At 39.6% G+C, this 23,077-nt stretch overlaps 1 protein-coding gene across 1 annotated transcript; it reads left to right on the forward strand.

Annotated features, from left to right (window-relative positions):
* The first annotated feature begins 678 nt into the window (after nucleotides 1-678).
* Nucleotides 679-22,075, forward strand: eif2s2 (eukaryotic translation initiation factor 2, subunit 2 beta). Its single transcript, XM_054791152.1, has 9 exons — nucleotides 679-824; nucleotides 12,136-12,319; nucleotides 13,045-13,145; nucleotides 13,248-13,377; nucleotides 14,382-14,482; nucleotides 18,738-18,886; nucleotides 18,979-19,035; nucleotides 19,144-19,229; nucleotides 21,529-22,075. Exons 1-9 carry the CDS (start codon nucleotides 810-812, stop codon nucleotides 21,702-21,704), a joined length of 999 nt encoding a protein of 332 aa, XP_054647127.1. The 5' UTR covers nucleotides 679-809; the 3' UTR covers nucleotides 21,705-22,075.
* The last annotated feature ends 1,002 nt before the right edge of the window (nucleotides 22,076-23,077 follow it).

Raw genomic sequence — 23,077 nt, forward strand, 5'->3', positions numbered from 1 at the left:
GAATACAGTTTTAATATGACATGAAAATAGTAAAAAAAATATATATTTTAAATTAATTGTAATAAAAAACTAATTTTCCAAGAACAAAGTTGTCATATGACGATAGATGCGTAATATCCTGATATGAATTGTAATATTTCCAAAAATGCAATTATTGTAAAAGCAAGAATAAAGTTAGCATTGTTTAAGAATGTTATTATATGAGAACAAATTAGTGATATTAGGAGAATACACTTCTAATATGAGAATAAAACTGAATAAAATAAAATTGTTCATTTTAGTAGAATAAAGTTGTAATAGTACAAGAATAAATGCATTTTAGGAGAAAAACTAATTATTTCAACAGCATAACTCACATGCAGTAACTTCTTTTAACTATATATATTTTTTAAATAATTTTAGTCACCAGCTGCTACATGTAAAACAATTACAAACAATTCCGAATTTAAGTTATTCACAAAGAAAAAAAAGGGGCACTTATTCCTTATTATTTCGACCTCTAGCTACAAGTGAATTACCTTTTTACTTTTGAGCACTGTCCTCACTATACGTTATAGTTCTATTAATGTATTCAGATTTTTTAAAATAAAATGTAAAAAAAAACATAAAACAAGCCACATTTTGCATTACATTTTCTGTCACCCACCCTTTCCTCTCGGAATGTCGCATACAGATGACGTCACGATTCATGCACGCATGCACACTGCCTCTCGAGCGCTGACGCAAGATATATCTACTGTGTGTGTGTGGGAACCCACCAAGAAACAGAAAAGTAGACTGCTTTTTAAATCACTTTTATTCCAACAAACATGTCCGGAGACGAGGTAAGTTATCATGCTTGTATTCCTTTTCAGTAGTTGTTTAATAGTTCACGTTTATGTTGGGGGGTGGACTGTGCCGACCAGAAAGAAGGATGACTTTGGGCCTCCCGATCCTCCGGCAGCAGGTCTCACATGGCTGATGCCAAGCTAACAACGACGCGATAACGCTACAACAGCACGACATTATTTAATTTATTATGATATCACACTCTACACTATTGTGTTAATTGTGAGTATTCACATATATGCGTAAATATGAGATGTCATCGCCGATGGGGAGTTTAAACCGAAGGAGAACCTATCAGGTGGTTAGCCAGTATTAGCTCTCCTGTGGTAGCCTAGTCGTGTTCTAGTGTTAGCATCATAAATGAAGAAAACGAATAAATAACAACAATGAAAGTGCTTTTCTTGTATCGTCATTAAAGCTACTGTAAAAATGTAACTAAGATATTCATTTAAGAGTTCCCTATTTTAAAGCTGTTTCCACAGCGACTACTACTAATGTAATAGAGCATTCTGTTTAGTAAGACATTGGATAATTTATCAGATTAAAGGTTAAGATAATATAGATAATATACATAACTTGAGTATTAGTACGTCAGTATATCATCTTAGAACCATATCACCAACATGTAGTAATTCATCTTAAAAATCAAAAGATAATGGTTTTGATGCTACAGAGGGTTCATTTATGCCACACTGAAGATAATACAACAATGATAAACTAATAGAATTGGTTTGGTTTAATTTTATTTGAACATGCATGAAGGTTACAATGGAATACATCTCATGAATCATCCTTTCACAGTTCCACATGTCCAAAAGGAGTAGGAAGAAGCAAAGCTTATTTAACCCTACCTCCCATCCATTCCAGATCTAGTACAGTACATATTATTCACTTCCTGCATTCCATGTTATATTTTTGATATAATAATCTGTGTAATAATAACTAATAAATAATACAAAATTTAAAAAAACAAGCATGACAGAACAATCAGTGTTATGATCAAGACTCTTCTGCCTTATATTTAGCAAACAACTGCTTGTATTGTTTTTTTTAATTTGCTCTTCTCGGTACATTGAGTTCCTTACCCAATCCATTCCATAATTGAATTCCACATACTGAAATGCTGTGGGTTTTCAGGGGTAACAAGTTATTTAACTTTATGCATTATTTTAGCAGTTTGAAAATGTACTAAATCAACAAATTTTAATATCTGTGATTTTAAAAATAAAGGGTTTGCATGTTCTCTATACTCGGCATTATGAATTATCCTCACCAATCTTTTTTGCAGTTCATTGAGTGAGTGAAGATTGCTTTTATAATTATTGCCACATATCTCCACACAATACGTTAGATATGGTAATACCAAAGAACAATAAAGAGTCTCGAGTGATTTTTGATCAAGAACAAATTTTGCTTTGTTCAATATTGAAGTATTTCTCGCCACCTTTTGTTGTATATTTTTAATATGAGATATAATATAATATTTCCAACTCATTTTTTCGTCTATTATGATCCCTAGAAATGTATTTTCTTTCACTCTTTCAATATCCACTCAATTTGTATTTGATCGTACGTATCCTTTCTGCTATTTCCAAATAGCATTATTTTAGTTTTACTATAATCTGTTTTTATCAAACCATGACTTTAATATAACCATTTCATCCTTGACCTTTTTCATTAGTTCTTGTGTGCTTTGCCCAGAACAAAAGGCAGTGGTATCATCTGCAAATAATACCAACTTTAAATCCTTTGTCACTTTACAAATGTCATTGATATACCAATGGAACAGTTTTGGTCCCAATATGGACCCCTGGGGTACTCCACACTTAATATTTCAACTCCCAGATGTGTATTCTCCTAACTTTACAAATTGCTTCCGGTTTGCCATTAAGTGAGACGGATGTAACAGAAAGAATCCGGCCACTTTTCAAAATAAAACATCATGGAAATTATTTTTTCTTTCTGTGTGGCCCCTTTACCAAATGACCCACGGCCCGGTACCGGGGGTTGGGGATCACTGGTCTATGGTGTTAGTAATTTCCTCCATGATTTCAATCAGTGCCATAGAAGTTGAAATGTTAGCTCTGTATCCGTATTGATTACCTGCTAGCAATTCATTCTTATTAATACTTTTGTCCAACCTGTTTATTAAATAGCCTCTCGATAATTATAGAAAATTGAGGTAATAAGGAAACTGGTCGGTAATTTGTAAATTGGTGTTTATCTCCATTTTTGAAAATTGCAACCGCTTTAGTTAATTTTTTTTTGTTAGGAAATTTTCCAGTCTGGAATGATAAGTTACTAATATATGTTAACGGTTCTACAATCTCATTGATAACCCTTTTGTTTCCATTTCGATTCCATAACAATCGGTTGATGTTTTTGCCTTAAAGTTGTTGAAAATGTCAGTGATTTCCTTTTTAGTTGCAACACTGAGAAAGATGGAATTGAGATTCAGACAGAGGTCCAAGTCTGCGAGGATAAGACAATTAAATGTAAAACAACCAAAGCAAATGCATAAATGAATAAAACAATAGGTGACAGTAAATGGGCCAGAGAGGGGAAGTAATATAAGGGAGCTCATGTAAATTTAAAAATGGAAACTCACCAAGAATGGTCCCCATACATTTTGGAATTTTTCTTTAGCGTTACAAATTGAGTTATGTATTTTCTCCCAATTTAAACAAGACATGACATCTCTCAGCCACTGAGCGTGGGTAGGCTGAGCGGCATCCTTCCACCTTAACAAAATTGCCCATCTGGCCAAAAGAGAAACGAAGGGCAAACTTTGTTGTCTTGTGGGGGTCAAATGCAAGTCCGGTTTGCCTGTGGTGCCAAACTGCGCTATTAAAGGGTTGGGTTGCAAATCTAAATTGACAATCACAGAAAGAGTTTGAAAGAGTTCCCTTCAATACTTCTACAGACTAGGACAAGACCAAAACACGTGAATAAGTGTGGCATCCTCCCTCTAACATTTATCACAACGGGTATTAACCTCTGGGTATACACGGGCAAGTTTGGATTTTGACATCTGAGTCCTGTGTACAACTTTAAATTGTAGCAAACTATGGCGAGCACAAATAGAGGTTGAATTGATCATTATAAAGATTATATGCCACATTTCATCTGTCAGACATATTCAAGTCTTGCTGTTTTGATGTTAGTAAGAGAGGTCTGTCTTATTATGTCCAACAGTTTGTTATAAATAGTAGATTAACTCCTTATGTGATGGTTGCAAGTCAAAAAGTGCATCAACAATGTTTGTACCAGGAGTCTCAAGGGAATTTGGTAACTGACTATAAACAAAGTGCCTAACCTGGAAGTACCCAAAAAGATGTGACTTGGAAAGATGATAATTTTCTGTTAGTTGCTGAAATTATATTAATGTATTATTAATGAAAATGTCCCGAAAATGTCCTATGCCTCGTTTACGCCACTCCCGGAACCCCAGATCCAGCAGGGAGGGTTGGAAAAGATGACTGTCTGAAATGGGGCTAAAAAGGCAGAAACCCACAAAACCAAAATGCCTCCTGAACTCGGCCCACACCCTTGATTTATGCCAGACCACTGGATTATCAATACGTTTGCTTGACAGAAAAAGGGAGTGCAGATCCAAGTAACACTGGAATAGAAACGTTTTTATCCATATCCAACTCCATCTCCATCTCCATCTATATCGGCCGATCTGGATGATACTGATAATACGACCAAAATGTAACCCATCCAATATTGACTGCCCAATAATAACAGCAAAAATTAGGCAGTGCCATCCCACCATCTTGTTTAGGTTTTTGGAGATGGATTTTATTCAATTAAGGACGCTTACCCTTCCATATATAGGAAGATATAGCTAAGTCTAAAGTATCAAAAAAAGACTTTGGAATGAAAATTGGGATGGACTGAAAAAAATACAAAAATTTGGGAAGAATGATCATTTATATGGAATTGATTCGACCGGTCAAAGTAGTGGCAAGTGGTGACCACTGCGTGAGACACTGCCTCGTGTGGTTTAATCGGCTCAAAAAATTTATTTGAAAAGACACTTATGCTTTTTTGTAACTGTAATGCCCAAATAAGTAAATTTATTTTCCACAATCTTAAACGGAAACACTGTGTACACTGATGCCGGCGCCCCCTTGTTGACATGTAAAATTTCACATTTATTCAGATTTAATTTAAATTGATTTTAATAACTATTAGATCCACGCATCCTCGAGGCACGATGCCACCGGGGTGAATCTCGCCCTGTTTTACAGAGCAAGATCTAAAACATAAATGTTTTTTAATCTTCATTAAATGACTACTCATTACATTCAAGCCTCATTCGGACTGGGTCACTAACCTGTCACTGTGTCAGAACATGTGATGGAAACTATGTGTGATAAATAAACAAGTAGTCCTGACTACAAAATAAAAGCTAGAGGCTGGGGGCGAGACTGGATGGAATTATTACATTGTCTAGACCAGGGGTCACCAACGTGGTGCCCGTGGGCACCAGGTAGCCCCCCACGACCACATGAGGTGCCCGCAAGCCTGCTTTTCATTCAGGTTTTCAGTTGATAATGAAAGAACAGTAGAAGGAAATGCATTCTGAAATACAAAATGTGAGTTGTGGACACCAGCATTTTGTTAATGTTCTGGTAAAACAAGCATATTCGCTTTGTTTGGGTTTAAAATAAGCTCTGAAAATAAATGTTACAAAAATGAGTATCTCTTGGCCATTTTCATTTTGTAAAAGTAGCTCTCACAAGGAAAAACGTCGGTGACCCCTGGTATAGACTTGGAGAGGCGCTAGCCGAGATCAAAAATTTAAATTGTTTTATTTCAATGAAGGGATGGCCTATTTTAAATTAACAAACTAACAATCAAGTTTTTATTTGTAGTTCTTGACGTAATGGTGTTTTTGCTAAATTTTTTCTTTCTCCTTCAAGGTTCTGCTTTCTAAAAAAAAAAAAAAAAAATACTGTTCAAAGTATTTTTGATTTGTTGCTGACATTTAAACATTTCCTCTTAAATGGGGCACTTTATTTCATATTTTGTGCTTTTGGTATTAGCTGAGGATTTCAGCATAGCTAAAGTTTTGGAATTGATGATTATGTTTTACTTCTTCAACTTCTACATCTATATTTATTTCAAAAAGAGAATGGACTATTTTATTTTAGCGGCTATGTTTTTTTTAAATTTTTGAGAAAAATGTAATTAAACAACTTAGCACGCATATTTGACTTTGTCTAAACTGACTTTGTGGAAAAAATATCGGGATATACAGTATATCGTATATCGATATTCAACATAAATATATTGGGATATGAGTTTTGGTCCATATCCCCCAGCCCTATTTGACAAACACGCATGTGCATGTCAATGTATTGAGGCTGGCAAAATGATCAAGTTAGTTTTTATTTATTGTGCAATTCATTGATATATTCATTGTGACAGGCCTAGACTCAGGCCTTGTTTGTATGTAGATATAAATCCGATATGTATACGATATAGTACAGTGAACAGTCAGATCGCATATATCCACCTATATGTCATCAAAAGGCTTGGTTTACCGTGCAAGACTAAGGTACTGCTCGATGTAGGCAAAAGCTCTTCTTGTCAGTCAAATTATTTTTAAAAAGTGTCTGAAGTGGCTCCTGCCACCCACATGCTCCTTGGAATAGACGTTATAGCAAATTCTATGCGAACTTCCATGGCCAAAATTCTTGCCCCCCTTTCTTCTTAAAACAAAATGCACAAAATTCTTGAAATAGCCACAAACATGTAGGAGGGCATACACCGCTGCAATCTTTACTTCCGTAAAAACACCCAGAAATGCGTATGACGTTGTTCTTTTGCACATGCACATCACTTCCCAGACGCTTTGCTTTCAATTTAACAGGTCACATTTTTTGGTAATGTGAACGGCCACATAAAAAAAATCGTATTTTAACAAAAAAATCTGAATTGGGCGTCATACACTGCAGGGTGAACATACCCTTTGTCCCATATTGCCACGAGAATCAAAACTAGCCTGGAAAACCTCACTGGCATCAGTTTGACAGCTTGACACATGCTACGCCAATCGATGACTGTGTTTGAGAGGCCTGTCACAGTAATCGATAAATCGATTAATCGAACGATAATAAAAAATCGAAGTCGGTCATTTTGTTGGCCTCGATAAATTGACTTGTGCATGTGTGTTTGTATTCCTCTCTCTCCTCACTTTACCGCACAGGCTGGATGACAAGAGGGTTCACTCTGCACATTGGTGAAGTTAGTTTCATGTTAGTTTCACGTTGGATATTCATCTCCATTGCTGTTAATTTCACGTTGTCAGTTGGTTATTTGGCTCCGTAGCAACAGCGGTTGTTCCCCCTCACTGTGCCCGAACTGTTCTGTCATGGCGCGGTGAGCTCACACGGGAAAAGTGTTTGGAAATATTTCCCTAGCAGACCGCTCATTCACAGCAGCATGTGCACACTAACCAGTGCTCTCCTAAAGTAAACATGTCGAGGCAGCAACCGGAAACATTGGCCAAGTCAGCGAAAAAACACTGATATTCTTACTAGCCACCAAACGTGAGCATGAGCTCACGAACAATAGCCAGTATAAGCTAGCTGGTTTAGCTTGGTTTAGCAGCACACGCTAATGCGGCTGTGTGTGTGTGTGTCATTCAGGCTGTGAGTTGTGCTTTAGTGCTTGCTAATGTAACCCAGTGTTTTAGTTTTACTTTGTGGAAGTTGTGTGTGAAATAGGGACAACAGCCACGGCTTCAAGAGGCACTCGATAGCTATCTCACTTAACCATAGTCAAAACACATTTTCATCACATTTCCGGCCTTCAAAATAAGGGCGGCGCACATCCTGTCTAATAGTGGTAATAAAATAAGGGTGTCATAAAAATAGCCAACATTAATAAAGTAATTTTATTTAAAAGCTCTTGACACTCCAATTACAATGTTAAACACTCTTGAGAAATTAATGTTTGTTGCTTTAGATATGATGTACTTTCATTTTTATGCCATGAGACAGAGATGGGAAGGATGATGTGCAGAGCTGTGGCAACTCCAGAGGAATAAAGCTGATGAGCCATACAATGAAGTTATGGGAAAGAGTAGTTGAAGCTAGACTAAGGGCAGAAGTGAGCATTTGTGAGCAGCAGTATGGTTTCATGCCAAAAAAGAGTACTACAGATGCAATATTTGCTTTGAGGATGTTGATAGAGAAGTACAGAGAAGGCCAGATGGAGCTGCATTGTGTTTTTGTAGATCTGGAGCAGGGGCCATCAACCTTTTTGAAACCGAGGGCTACTTCCTGGGTGCTGATTAAGGCAAAGGGCTACCAGTTTGATACACATTTCTGAAATAGCCAATTTGCTCAATTTAGCTTTAATTATATGTTGTTATTAATAATGAATGGTATTTAGCTATGTGAAGACACTGATTATGTTAATGATTTCTCACAAAAAATATCAACAATGATAACAAGATAGGAAATAAATTAATATCAATATGCAGCACTTTATTTCTATATTTTCAAGTTTCATTGTTTTTCAAATTGAACATTTTCAAATCATCACTTCTACAACAGTCCTAGGAAATCACAATGTACCTCCGGAGAATTTTTACACCCTGCACAAGCCTAAGAAAAAAAAAATGCACTTAACAGTTGTGCTATCAAATGTTACATTTTACAAACACATTTAATAAATCATGAATGACACATTTTGAACTGGACACCAAATCTGGTATCTGTTTCTTTGTCAGTTAGTGGGAAGCCTGGCATTGCATGCTCTCCACCAGTGTGCTATACACTGGTGTGTAACTTGACACTGCGTCTCTGAGTGAGTCTTGCAGATGTGTAGATGTGCATCAGTGAGGCGTGTTCTGTGTTTGTTCTTGATGAAGTGCATGTCAGAAAAGGCAGATTCACAAAGATAGGTTGAACACTCTTCTTACCATTGTCGATGCACCCAGTTCAACATCAGAGAGAGTGGAGATTACATCGGTTCCGTACTTCTCGTCTTCAAGCACAGTTTTAGCAATTATCATCATTGCTTCTTGACAACAGCCCCATCTGAAAATGCCTTCTTTTTCTGAATCAAGAATTGCGTAGCTCTTAATGAGGCTTCGGTTGCTTTCCGGGAGCTATTCACCGGTCTCGTAAAAAAGATTGCTGTTGACTCAGAGCTGCCTTTAAATCGCAAGCTTTTTGTGCTTGTAGTGCGCTGCCCGGCGGGTAGTTAGCATGGTAGCTTGTGTGGCAAGTTGTGAAATGTCTCTCCACCGTTGCTACAGTCGCCCTGCAAATGAAACACACGCAGGCTCCTTTAAAAAAAAAAAAAAAACTCTACCTCCCATTCATCGTGAAAATGATAGGTTTTCATTCTTTTTTTCTGCCATCATCGTCTTTTTGCTGCTCCACAAACGCTACGTATTGGGCCTGCGCACAATACTGACCCTTGAACTATAGTAGGTCAGAGTTCATTTATATTAATCACTTAAAAAAAAAAAAATAATTATTTAATATATTGTCATTTCCAGTTCACATGTAAGTGTGATTTAATCAAGAATAGCAAAAATAAAATAAATAGATACGTGATACGTGTTACTGATACGTGTGGTTATTTGAGCTAATTTTAGAACAGGCCTGCGGGCGACTCACGTGGTCCTTACGGGCGACGTTGGTGACCCCTGATATGTAGAAAGCTTATGACAGGGTGCCCAGAGAGGAACTGTGGTATTGTATGAGGAAGTCTGGAGTGGCAGAGAAGTATGTTAGAGCGGTACAGGACATGTATGAGGACTGTAAGACAGTGGTGAGGTGTGCTGTAGGTGTGACAGAGGAGTTCAAGGTGGAGGTGGGACTGCATCAGGGATCAGCTCTAAGCCCCTTCTTGTTTGCTATGGTGATGGACAGACTAGACAGACGAGGTTAGACAGGAATCTCCATGGACTATGATGTTTGCAGATGACATTGTGATCTGCAGTGAGAGCAGGGAACAGGTGGAGGAGAAGCTGGAGAGGTGGAGGTTTGCCCTGGAAAGGAGAGGAATGAAGGTTAGCCGCAGTAAGACAGAGTACACGTGTGTGAATGAGAGGGACCCAAGTGGAAGAGTGAGCTTACAGGGAGAAGAGATCAAGAAGGTGGAGGATTTTAAGTACTTAGGGTCAACAGTCCAGAGCAATGAAGAGTGTGGAAAAGAGGTGAAGAAGCGTGTACAGGCAGGATGGTGGGGGGGAGAAAAGTGTCAGGTGTGATAGAATAGTTTCAGCTAAAATGAAAGGAAAGGTGTACAAAACTGTGGTGAGACCAGCGATGTTGTTTGGTCTAGAGACAGTGTCAATGAGGAAAAGACAGGAGACACAGCTGGAGGTAGCAGAGATGAAGATGCTGAGGTTCTCTCTGGGAGTGACCAGGAAGGATAGGATCAGGAATGAGTACATCAGAGGGACAGCACGTTAGAGCAGGGGTCAACAACGTGGTGCCCGCGGGCACCAGGTAACCCCCCATGACCACATGAGGTGCCCGCAAGCCTGCTTTTCATTCAGGTTTTCAGTTAATAATGAAAGAACAGTAGAAAGAAATGCATTCTGAAATACAAAATGTGAGTTGTGGACACCAGCATTTTGTTAATGTTCTGGTAAAAAAAAAAAAAAAAAAGCATATTCGCTTTGTTTGGGTTTAAAATAAGCTCTGAAAATAAATGTTACAAAAATGAGTAGCTCTTGGCCATTTTCATTTTGTAAAAGTAGCTCTCACAAGGAAAAATGTTGGTGTTAGAGGTTTTGGAGATAATTTCAGAGAGGCCAGACTGAGATGGTTTGGACATGTCCAGAGGAGAGATAGGGAATATATAGGTAGAAGGATGCTGAGTTTTGAACTGTCGGGAAGGAGGCCTAGAGGAAGACCAAAGAGGAGGTTTATGGATGTAGTGAAAGAGGACATGAAGGTAGTTGGTGTAAGAAGAGGATGCAGAAGACGGGGTTAGATGGAGGCAATTAATTCGCTGTGGCGACTCCTGAAGGGAAAAGAAGAAGTAAAAGAGGATGGACAATAATTTGTAGGACAGTTGTCGTCCAGCAAAATATATCATGACGGGCCTTGTGTTTTATAACTCCATGATCAAACGTATTGCCATTCGACTTTTCTTGCATCTTTGTGAACACGCTTTGCTTAGCTGTCACTGGCAGCAACTAGCAAGCTAGTTCTCTAACAAGAGTTATCCGCCTAGCTTCTAGTCTTCGGACTCCAAATGACTTTTTTTTGTGTGGATATTACGCTCATAGAGTATGTTAAGAAAGGGGTAGTGGTTCTTTTAGAATTGGGACATGACGGAAAGATTGCGGTCAGAATCATTTAATCATCTTTTTTATGCATGTGGATGGGCTCCGTTAGCAGTATAGATACGTGTGTTACTCCAGAGGAGTGTGTGTTTCAGAGTGGCCTTTTATTGTGGGCAGTCTAAGGCACACCTGTGCACTAATCATGGTGTCTAATCAGCATCTTGATATGGCACACCTGTGAGGTGGGATGGATTCTCTCAGCAAAGGAGAAGTGCTCACTATCACACATTTAGACAGATTTGTGAACAATGTTTGAGAGAAATGGTGATATCGTGTATGTGGGAAAACGTTTTAGATCTTTGAGTTCATCTCATAAAAAATGGGCGCAAAAACAAAAGTGTTGTGTTTATATTTTTGTTGAGTGTATATAATGACAGACGAGCACAAAATAGCATAAAGACAATGGCCACGTTTTGAGTGGAGATCTGCTTGCTAAATATAGTGTATAATTTAAATGTTGGACAGATTTGTATTTAAAAGTATTTATTATTTTATTCTGTTCATTAAAAAATATATTTAACAGTTTATTTCCCATGTGTTCGTATTACTCCAAAACATGCATCAAATTGAATTCAGGTTTGTGTCAAATAGTACAAAAATAATTTCACACAAATAAAGGCAAAAGAATTGCAAAAATTGCCTATTTGCCAAAAGCCCTTGGAATTGTCAAGAGGCGCCCCTGGCCAATAACACTCATCATAAATACATTGAAAAATCTTCAATTAATCCAAGTGATCGTTATCGGCCGATCTCACTCACTCACTCAGCAGCATAAAACCCTGATCAGAGCATCCCTATTAAATACATACGTTCCACTTTCATCATGTTCAATTGTATAGGTTAAAAATGACTTTTGACTTAAGGTCTTAAGGACTTAAGGTTATACCGTCTCATTCCAGCCCATGCCTACAAGGAAGGAAACAACCTAAGTAGATGGTCGTAATCGTAAATGATTTCTTATTACTTCTCTCCCTCAGATGATTTTCGACCCCAACATGACCAAGAAAAAGAAAAAGAAGAAGAAGCCTTTCATGCTGGATGAGGAAGGAGGAGACGGGGTGGGAGGAGAGGAGGTGAAGGAGGTGGAGGTGAAAGAGGTTGAACCAGAGGCTGGCGACGACAAGGACCTGGACTTGGATGAAGAAGACGTCAGAAAGAAAGGTTATAACCAACTACAGTGAAACCTGTTTATGTTGACGCCCCTCAGACTGGCTGACTGACGTCGACATATGCAGTTGTCGACATAACCAAAATCGGAACCAGCCTTTGCCTGCTTATTTACTTGTGACTTTTACCAGAGACATAACCTAACACAGACTTGTCCTCCGTTTGTGCATATTTTTATTTAAATTCTTCTGTTTTCTCATATTTTATACTTTTATCCAACAGAGCTACTACAGGAATGTCATTATATTGACTACAACGAGAATAAAGCTTTCGTACATGCACAAATCTTTCTTTCAGTGTCTAACAGTCTTGACAAAAAGTGAAACGGCTGCATTTTGTTAGTTGCTGTGGTAGAATCCAGGTTAGTACTGCTTTTATTGTGAAGCTTACTTTGTGCTGAACGGGAAGTCACTGTGCACATTTTAATGCTGTGTAACTAGACAGTAGTTACAGTATGTTGCTGTGGTTTTACGCTGCTTAGCAATAATGATGAAGTTGACAGTACTACAACACAATCCTGATTTGCAAAAGCGGTCCACCATGAATGTTGAAGTTGACTGAAGCGGGCAGTTTTTAGAAATAAGAACAACATAACACGGTGGACTGGGACTTGAAAAGTTGGTCGACAAGACAGGTTGTTGACATAAGCAGGTTCCACTGTATAGGTTGTGATTAGGATGTCATCTGGAATAATCATTTTGTGTTTTTTCATCTCGCAGAGACGTCTGACGACTTGAATGACCTCAACTTCTTCAACCAGAAGAAGAAGAAGAAGAAACCTAAGAAAGTCTTTGACAATGACATCGAGGAGGGGATGAAAGTCCGTAATGTCTTTTTTTTTTATTATTTTTTTAATTTACATGAACACTTTCTGTTTTTCAACATTTAACTTTTTTCTGGTCTTCTTGTTAATTTAAACTAGGAGCTGAAAATTGAGGGGGAACAGAGCGACTTGCTGGAGGAGGACAGCCTGGACCTGATGCTTCCCGCCAAGAAGAAAAAGGCCAAAAAAGTCGATTTTGATGAAGGAGAACCTTTGGAGAAAGATGACGGTAATTTGTTTGTCACTAAGAACTTAGCTCACACAATACACATCAGGTGGGGCCCTATAGGGGCCCTATCATTTCCACATTAACGGAATCTCTGAAGTGAGAATGAACGTTTGCATGGGGAAATATTTTCCCAGCGGACTGCTCATTCTTTATAAAAGGGTGTCATTAAAAAAGGTCTACCGTAAAGCACCGTGTATAAACCGCACCCGTGTTTAAACCGCACCCCCATTTTCAGGCTCACTGTGGGGGGAAAAAAATGTTTAGTTCATAAATGCTTGCCAACTCTTTCATCTCAAATCAACATGCGTAAAGGTACTAAGCAATTTCAAAAAGAAGAATAAAGAAGAAATCTGAACTTCGGCATCTAGATCTTTTATATTATGGCTAAACACAGATTAATAATAATAATAAAAAAAATCAAAATAAAGAAATTTGCAATTTTCAGAGATGTTTTGATATCTTATTGTTTCACTGCTTCTCTTTTTCTCTATTATTTATTTTTTGCATTGCTTCAGTGTGAATTTGAATAAACTCCAACGTTGTATTGTATTTTACATTGGAAGCTTAGGTTAGCTTCAGAGTATATAGAGATCGTTTCACTGTGTGAAAATACAGACAGCCGTCAGATAAGTTAGTTGCATACACAAGCATTTTCAGCAACTGTACAGCAGAGGGCGCTAAAGTCAAAGCAACTTTCTGACCCACAGACGGCTATTCTAAAAATGGGCTTCTTGTCAGTTTCTGCGTCTGCTCACAGACCTGTCATCGTGTATAAACCGCACCCCGATTTTTTGCTGCTTACCAGTGGAAAAAAAGTGTGGTTTATACACGGTGCTTTACGGTAATCATTTTTTCCATGACTATATATTTCATTTAGAGCTCTCGAGTCCATTTGACACCAGAGTCCTGAAATATACTTTTTTATTTAAGTGCAATTATCATTTTTTGTGAGATAATTGTAATAATAAGAGATGTGTCGTGTTTGCATGATGGTGTTTTTGCAGTACTGGAGGATGATGAGGGCAAAAATAATGACGGCATTTCATTCAGCTCCAGCACAGGACCTGCATGGGCGGGTTCTGAAAGAGACTACACATATGATGAGGTAATAAACACACAGATACCGATGTCAATCCAATATGATACTTTTATTACTTACTTTGTATTGTGGAATGTTATAAAATGCTTGATCAAGTGGTATTACTCAAACAGAAAACAATAGTCAGCAACAGTTGGTATGAGGAAAAACTGACCCGTTTAGTTATTTATGTATCAGAGGTAGAATTTTATCCACAATGTAGTGACAGCTAGGCATAACGTAGTTAGGCTTGAGGTGCTCAATGAGGCATTTAAACTCCACATTACTCAACACCGATAGGTGCTGGCTCTTTGCTTTTGTAGCCAGTGACTTTTTGCCAACCCATAGGAGTTTGTCACACTTTGCAAATGTGCTGGATATTTCATGTAGCCATGGTCTTGTGAAAATCTACATGGCGTTTTTTGTGATGCTGCTTCAAATGCGAGAGGTTGGTCTTAATAAACTTCCCCAGTTCTGTGCTACCATGGGAAACATAGGCATGACACCTTTTGCACTCAGCTGCAACATCTTTTTCGGACTTCGGACAAAAAATACTGCGCAAGGCCGACATCGCTCCTGCTTCTTGCTATGGTTAACACGTTGGCACATACTGTTGTTGTGACGATCACACGTGACCAACAATTTTAGAATATAATAAGTATCTGAATTTGTTCTTTTTAGTAACGTTATACTGAGGCTCACCAATAATAAATAAAATACTTCTTACCATTAATGCGACTTCAGGTGCTGCATGGTTTTGCACTTTCTTTCTTTTCACCATCTTCTTCTCCAAAAGGTTGGCTCTGCAGAATTAGCTAGCTGACTATTTGATTAAAGGAGAGAAGTTTACTTCTTGACCTCTCAGTGACCCAGGTAGGCTACCGTATTATCCAATAAAAGTTGAGTTTAAAACGACTACTGTACAGTATTCCACTCGGAACAGGCTATCAAGAATCAGCTAGTAACATTGTGTGCAGCAAATCACCGAATGTCATATTACCAGTGAAGCCTCTACGTAACACATAATTATATGATGACTCTTATTATTGTCAGCAACTATGTGAATGTGTGGTCATCTCCACATTTTTATGAGTATGCTTGAAGTCGCAATCTACAGTGGTGTGAAAGTGTTGGCCCCCTTCCTGATTTCTTATTTTCTGCATGTTTGTCACACTTAAATGTTTCAGATCATCAAACTAATTTAAATATTAGTCAGTAGTAACACAAGTAAACATAAAATGCTTGTAAATGAAACTTTTTATTATTGAGGAAAAATCCAAACCTACATGACCCTGTGTGGATAAAATGATTTCCCCCTAAACCTAATAACTGGTTGGGCCACCCTTAGCAGCAACAACTGCAATCAGGCGTTTGTGATAACTTGCAATGAGTCTCTTACAGCGCTGCGGGGGATTTTTGGCCCACTTACCTTGGCAGAATTGTTGTAGTTGAGCCACATTGGAGGACTTTCGAGCATGATGCGCCTTTTTAAGGTCATGCCACAGCATCTCAATAGGATTCAGGTCAGGACTTTGATTAGGCCACTCCAAAGTCTTCATTTTGTTTTTCTTCAGCCATTCAGAGGTGGACTTGCTGATGTGTTTTGATCATTGTCCTACTGCAGAACCCAAGTTGGTTTCAGCTTGAAGTCACAAATAGATGGCCCGACATTCACCATATTTTACTGTTGGTATGATGTTCTTTTTCTGAAATGCGGCATTACTTTTATGCCAGATGTAATGGGACGAACACCTTCCAAAAAGTTCAACTTTTATCTCATCAGACCACAGTATTTTACCAAAGGTCTTGGGGATCATCAAGATGTTTTCTGGCAAAATTGAGACAAGCCTTAATGTTCTTTTCAGTTCATCAGTGGTTTTCGCCTGCCATGCAAGCCGGTTTTGCCCAGTGCCTTTCTTATGGTAGAGTCATGAACACTGAACTTAACTGAGGCAAGTGAGGCCAGCAGGTGTTTGGATGATGTTGTGCGGTCTTTTGTGATGAGTCGTCGCTGCGCTCTTGGGGTAATTTTGGTTGGCTGGCCACTCCTGGGAAGGTAAACCACTGTTCCATGTTTTTGCCATTTGTGGTTAATTGCTCTCACTGTGGTTTGCTGGAGTCCAAAGCTTTAGAAAAGGCTTTATAACCTTTTCCAGACTGATAGATCTCAGTTAATTTAAGTTGTTTTACAGGAGGGGCAATCACCTTTTCACACAGGGCCATGTAGGTTTGGATTTTTTTCTCCCTTAAAAAAGGTTCAATTTAAAAACTGCATTTTGTGTTCAGTTGTGTTGTAATTGACTAATATTTAAATTTGTTTGATGTCAAACATTTAAGTATGACAAACATGTGAAAAATAAGGACTCGGGAAGGGAGCTAACACTTTAACACACCACTATATATATATTAGCTGTATGCAGACCCTTTCCAAAAAATTAGAATATCATGGAAAAGTTGTTTAATTTCCATAATTCCATTCAAAAAGTTAAACTTTCATAGATTATAGATTCAGGGCCCACAATTTAAACAATTTCAAGTATTTATTTGTTTATTTTTACATAATTTGGGCTTCCAGCTCATTAAACCCACGAAAACAGGAATTCAAAAAATTAGAATACTGTGAAGAAATCAGCCCAAATTTTGCAGGGCATGAATGTTTTAAACTGAGTGTCACACACTAATCATCTACTAAACTCAAATCACCTGCACAGGCTTCCCCAGGTGTCATTAAATTGCTTCAGTTTGGTTCAATTGTCTCAGTTGGGTTCAATATGGAAGACTGCAGACATGACAACTGGCCAGAAGACCATCATTGATACCCTCCGTAGGATGGGTAAGCCACAAAAGTTCATAGCTAAGGAGGCTGGTTGTCCACAGAGTGCTGTGTCCAAGCATATCAATGGAAAGTCTAGAGGAAGGGCAAAATGTGGCAGGAGAAGATGCACCAGCAAAAGAGATGACCGTGGGCTTCAGCGGATTATCAAACAGGGAAGATTCAAGAATCTGGCAGAGATCCAGAAAGAGTGGAATGAGGCGGGAGTCACAGCTTCAAAAACCACCACATTCAGACGCATCCGGGAGATGGGCTACAACTGTCGGGTTTCTCGGGTCAAGCCACTTCTGAACCTGAGCCAACGTAGGAAGCGTCTCCACCGGGCCAAGGAGAAGAAGGACTGGACTGTTGGCCAGTGGTCCAAGGTCCTCTTTTCCGATGAAAGTAAAGTGTGCCTTTCATTTGGGAATCAAGGTCCAAGGGTTTGGAGGAAGACGGGTGAGGAACAGAACCCAAGCTGCCTGAGGTCCAGTGTGAAATATCCACAGTCCGTCATGATTTGGGGTGCAATGTCCGGTACAGGTGTTGGTAAACTCTGCTTTCTTAAATCCAAGGTCACCCCAACAGTCTACCAGAATGTTTTAGAGAACTTCATGATTCCTTCTGCTGAGGATCTGTATGGAGATGCAGATTTCATCTTCCAGCAGGACCTGGCCCCTGCCCATACCGCCAGAAGCAGCAAAACCCGGTTTGATGCCCATGCCATCACAGTGCTTGACTGGCCAGCCAACTCACCGGACCTAAACCCCATTGAGAATCTATGGGGTATTCTCAAGAGGAAAATGAGGGGCACCAGACCAACAACAAAGAAGCACTGACAGCAAGCATCAAGGAAATCTGGGCTTCCATAACTCCCAGGCAATGCCACAGGCTGATTGCTTCAATGCCACGTCGCATCGAGGCAGTGATTAAGGCAAAGGGATTCCCAACCAAGTATTGAAGATTGACATATTGTTTTGAAAGTACCATATTTTCATTGATTTGATGTGATCCTAATTTCTTTCTTTTTTTTCCTGCAAAAACTGAGAAGTAAATGGTGATTTCTTCACAGTATTAAATTTTTTGAATTCCTGTTTTCGTGGGTTTTATGAGCTGGAAGCCCAAATTACGTAAAAATAAACAAATAAACACTTGAAATCGTTTAAATTGTGGGCCCTGAATCTATAATCTATGAAAGTTTAACTTTTTGAATGGAATCATGGAAATTAAACAACTTTTCCATGACATTCTAATTTTTTGGAAAGGGTCTGTATATACAGCCAACTAGCCGGAACTACTTTTTTAACACCAAAAACTGACCAGAACTCTGCTCACAGATGAAGTGGAGGAAGAGTCACTTTTGATGCACTACGCTGCTTATGGGGATGTCATAAAACTTAATGTAAAAAAATCCAAACTGTCCCATTAAAAAGAGCGTTGTAACCTATGTGTCATTTTGCCCCATCTCAGCTCCTGAACAGAGTTTTCAACATCATGAGGGAAAAGAACCCCGACATGGTGGCCGGAGAGAAGAGGAAGTTTGTCATGAAGCCTCCTCAGGTGGTCCGAGTGGGAACCAAGAAAACCTCCTTTGTCAACTTCACAGACATCTGCAAACTGTGAGCCCTCTGTGCAATCTCAATCTTGATTTGTGATCGTCACGTTGGTACATATTGTATTGACCTCTCTGTGTATTATATCATACATACAGCTTGCATCGTCAGCCTAAGCATCTCCTTGCCTTCCTATTGGCTGAACTGGGGACGAGGTCAGTTTCTGCGTTCTACATTTATTTCACTTGTTTTGTGAATTGTAATGGTCCTTATGAACAAAGGTACATTAATCAACACAAGCACCTTGTTTGCATCCTTTTCAGTGGTTCCATTGACGGAAATAATCAGCTTGTGATCAAAGGAAGATTTCAACAGAAACAGATAGAAAATGTCTTGAGAAGATATATCAGTAAGTAAAGTGATAGTATGTGGGGAGAAATATGGATAAACACTTTCATGGGGGGAGTGATGATGTAATGGTCACATTTGTGTAATTGGCCGTGACGCATTTACAAAAACTGAGTAAAAACATGAAAAGCAAAAGAAATTTAGTTCAAAAATTACTTTGCCTTTGTCCTGTGTCGTCTTCTGTTGTTTTTTTTTTTAATGTCACAACTGACAAACGTGAGCTTCCTGTGAGTGCTTACAGCCAGAGAAGGACTGCACAGCAGCACTCGCTGCTTGTTAACAGCGATACGTGCTTTCATTTTAGAGTGTCCAAAAGACTCTTCACTAAATTTGTCGCTCGTCGTTTTTTTCAAAACTGAATGCAGTCATCCCTTGTTTATTGCGGTTAATTGGTTCCAGCCCGACTGTGATAAGTGAATTTCCGCTCAGTAGGATTCAATAGTAATAAATGGAATATTTTTGTAGTTAAGAGCATAGAAAACATCTTTATAACTTTCTAAATAGGTAACACCCCTATAATATTCTTTGTTTAAGCTACATTGCTAATGCGAAGGCTACGGGATCACTGCAAGGACAAGAGACGACCACTGCTTTAAGCATAGCATGCGAGCGAGCTCCTGCGTGAATCACCTCATTGTTGTGGTGGAGAGGTTTGAGTGCCCAAGTGATCCTAGGACAGGGGTGTCAAACTCGTGCCATGGAGGGCCGAGACACTGCAGGTTTTCTTTCCAGCCAGTCACTAAAGCAGGTGATTTTAATGATCAACACCTTCAGTTTGAGGGAAGGAGCTCATCAATTAAATCACCTGCTGAAGAAACTGGTTGGAGAGAAAACCTGCAGCGTCTCGGCCCTCCAGGGCACGAGTTTGACACGTGTCCTAGGAGCTATGTTGCCTGGGGCTACATGCCCCAGGTAGGGTCTCCCAAGACAAACAGGTCCTAGGTGACCGGCCAGACCAAGACTGGTTCAGAAGACCCTATGAACAACAACAAGAGGAGGGACCACACCTCGCCCGGACGTGGGATACCGGGGCCTCACCCTGGAGCCAGGCCCGGCCGAGGGGCTCGCAGGCGAGCGCCTGGTGGTCGGGCCTTCACCCGTGGGGCCCAGCAGGGCCCAGCCTGAAGAAGCCACACGGGATCTGCCACCTGTAGCTCTACCACCTGCAGGGGCAAGCATAAGGGTCCTGTGCAATGTGTTTTGGGTGGCGGGCGCCTGGGCAACCTGGTCTTTGGCGGCCAAATCTGGTTCTTGGGACATGGAATGTCACTTCTCTGGTGGGGAAGGAGCCCAAACTTGTGCAAGAGGTTGATACATTCCGACTAAATATGGTTGGACATCCCCAGTCATCCCCAGTGAACGAGAGGGTAATTTCCCAACGCCTTCGGGTCGGGGAAAGGGTCCTGACTGTTGTTTGTGCGTAAGCGCCAAATGGCAGTTCAGAGTACCCAGCCTTTTCGGGTCCATCACAGGAGTGCTGAAGAGCACCCCAGCTGGTGACTCCATAGTTCTACAATGCCCATGTGGGCAATGACAGTGTGACCTGGAGGGGCGTGATTAGGAGAAACAACCTCCCGATCTGAACCCGGGCGGTGTGATGTTATTGGATGCAACCCCGGACCCGGATAAGCGGAGGAAAATGGATGGATGCTTGCGAGCTAACCAATTAGCCTCCAATTTATTTATACTAAACTACGTTATTAGAATAAACTTTATTCTAAAGTTTATATAAACCACAACTCTAGCAACTTTCTGAGTATACAATATCATATATGATTATTTAATTCATTCAAGCACTCGAGTTTTTTAATAACTAACTTCAATACTAAATCACTTTTTGTTAAACTATTCTGGTATGGTCTTGAGGGGTACGCTATGGTCATCTACAGACTGACTCCAGTGGAGCCTCCAATGATGAGCCACAAACCATGATGGGACACTGATGATCTTCTAATTTGTTGTTTGGAAACTATTTTCTCATAGGAAATAATGAATTCATTAAAAATAATCTGTTCCAGGTTCAAACTGTTGCCATCATAAAACATTTAACTGTACAGATATGATCAAGTTTCTTTATCAGTTCTATGGTTGTCATCACATTTTTCCTCCATTTCTTGGAAGTCTTGCACAATATTTTATTGATTTGTCTATTAGTTACATCTCTTTTTTTTTCCGTGGAAAATGTGTTCCTTTTCACAATTTTATAATCTTTGGGTGCTCTTCATTTATAGTTATAGCTACTTTGTGTGTGTGAATGCACCTTCATGCTTTATATTCAGCTGGATTTGTGTCCCCCGCAGAGGAATACGTCACATGTCACACCTGCCGCTCCCCCGAGACCATCCTGCAGAAGGACACCCGCCTCTATTTCCTGCAATGTGAGACGTGCCACTCGCGCTGCTCTGTCGCTAGCATCAAGACTGGCTTCCAGGCCGTGACGGGCAAGAGGGCGCAGCTTCGCGCCAAAGCCAACTGAAAGCCGCCCCCCCCCACCACCACCACCACCACCACCACCACCACCACCACCACCACCACCACCATACACACCTTCCCGTCTTCTGGCTTTCCACGATCTTCTCAGAAGGGAGGTCAAGGCTATGGCAGGGAATCCTCCATTTTCAAAAAGGACTTAATGCATTCAAGTGCGGGTGGATTTGGCTTGTTTCAGTTGCGTTGGCCGAGGCGAGATGGCCACCAGCTACATTATTTGATGCATTTGGATTATTTGAACCCTCTGCTTTTTTTTTTTTCTTGCTGTAATTGTTCATTCCTGCAATTAAAATCTGATTTATCAAAGCTTCAATCTTCACTGTTCTTTTCTCCTACAACTTTTTCTGCAAGCGGTGTGTGTTGTTAAGGGAGGTTGAAACTGCTATAAAAACATCTCCCAAATAATCTCTGCTTTGGTTTTGGTTCATTTGTCTGGACAGAAACTACGCGCCAAATTTCAGGAGCGTCTTCACTCACTGACATGACTGTTAATGTTAACTGAATTGCCTTCAGTGCTTGTACAAACCCAAAAATGATCGGTTAATTTGAAGACAGTACAGGTTAAGAATATTAGCATTTAGGACAAACGTTCATTACATTCTACATTTTATTTTATCTTTTATGGGCAGAAACTTACTTTATGAGGATATACAGTACAGTACCACGCCCGAAGTCAGCTGGGATAGGCTCCAGCACATCCCCGCGAACCTAATTAGGATAAGCAGCATAGAAAATGCATTAATGGACAGACAGTACAGACACCTCATTGAGACAGTTTTTCATACATATTTTTGGGGGTCTGTGAAGGACTAATATTAACTTACCATAATACCCTGCTGATCAAAAACTTTAAGACCAGTTGAAAAATTGCTAGAATTTGCGTTTTGCACATTTGGATCTTAATGAAGTTTTAAGTAGAGCTACAATATGCAAAAACAAGAAGGGGGAGTGAGACAAAAAGCATTTTGAAAAAGCCATTTATTGAAAACAACAATTAAACTGAAATAGGCTGTTTATCAGCTGATCAAAAGTTTAAGACCATCGCTCAGAAAATAACAAATTCCCCAAACCAGAACAAAAAATGTTCTCAGTAGGACTCAGTAATGAGTAGCTCCACCGTTCTTGTTAATCACTGCAAAAATTGCTTGGGGCTTGCTTGATGCGAGTGTTTCCAGGAGGATAGTGGGAACATTGCTCCACGTGGTGAAGATGGCTTCATGAAGGGCATCAACTGTCTGGAACTGATGGCCATTTCTATAAACTTCCCTTGCCATCCATCCCCAAATGTTCTCTATGGGATTTAAATGAGGGGAACATGCAGGATGGTCCAAAAGAGTGATGTTATTCTCCCTGAAGAAG

The sequence above is a fragment of the Dunckerocampus dactyliophorus genome, chromosome 1, assembly GCF_027744805.1.
Source record: "Dunckerocampus dactyliophorus isolate RoL2022-P2 chromosome 1, RoL_Ddac_1.1, whole genome shotgun sequence".
NCBI classification, from domain to species: Eukaryota; Metazoa; Chordata; class Actinopteri; order Syngnathiformes; family Syngnathidae; genus Dunckerocampus; species Dunckerocampus dactyliophorus.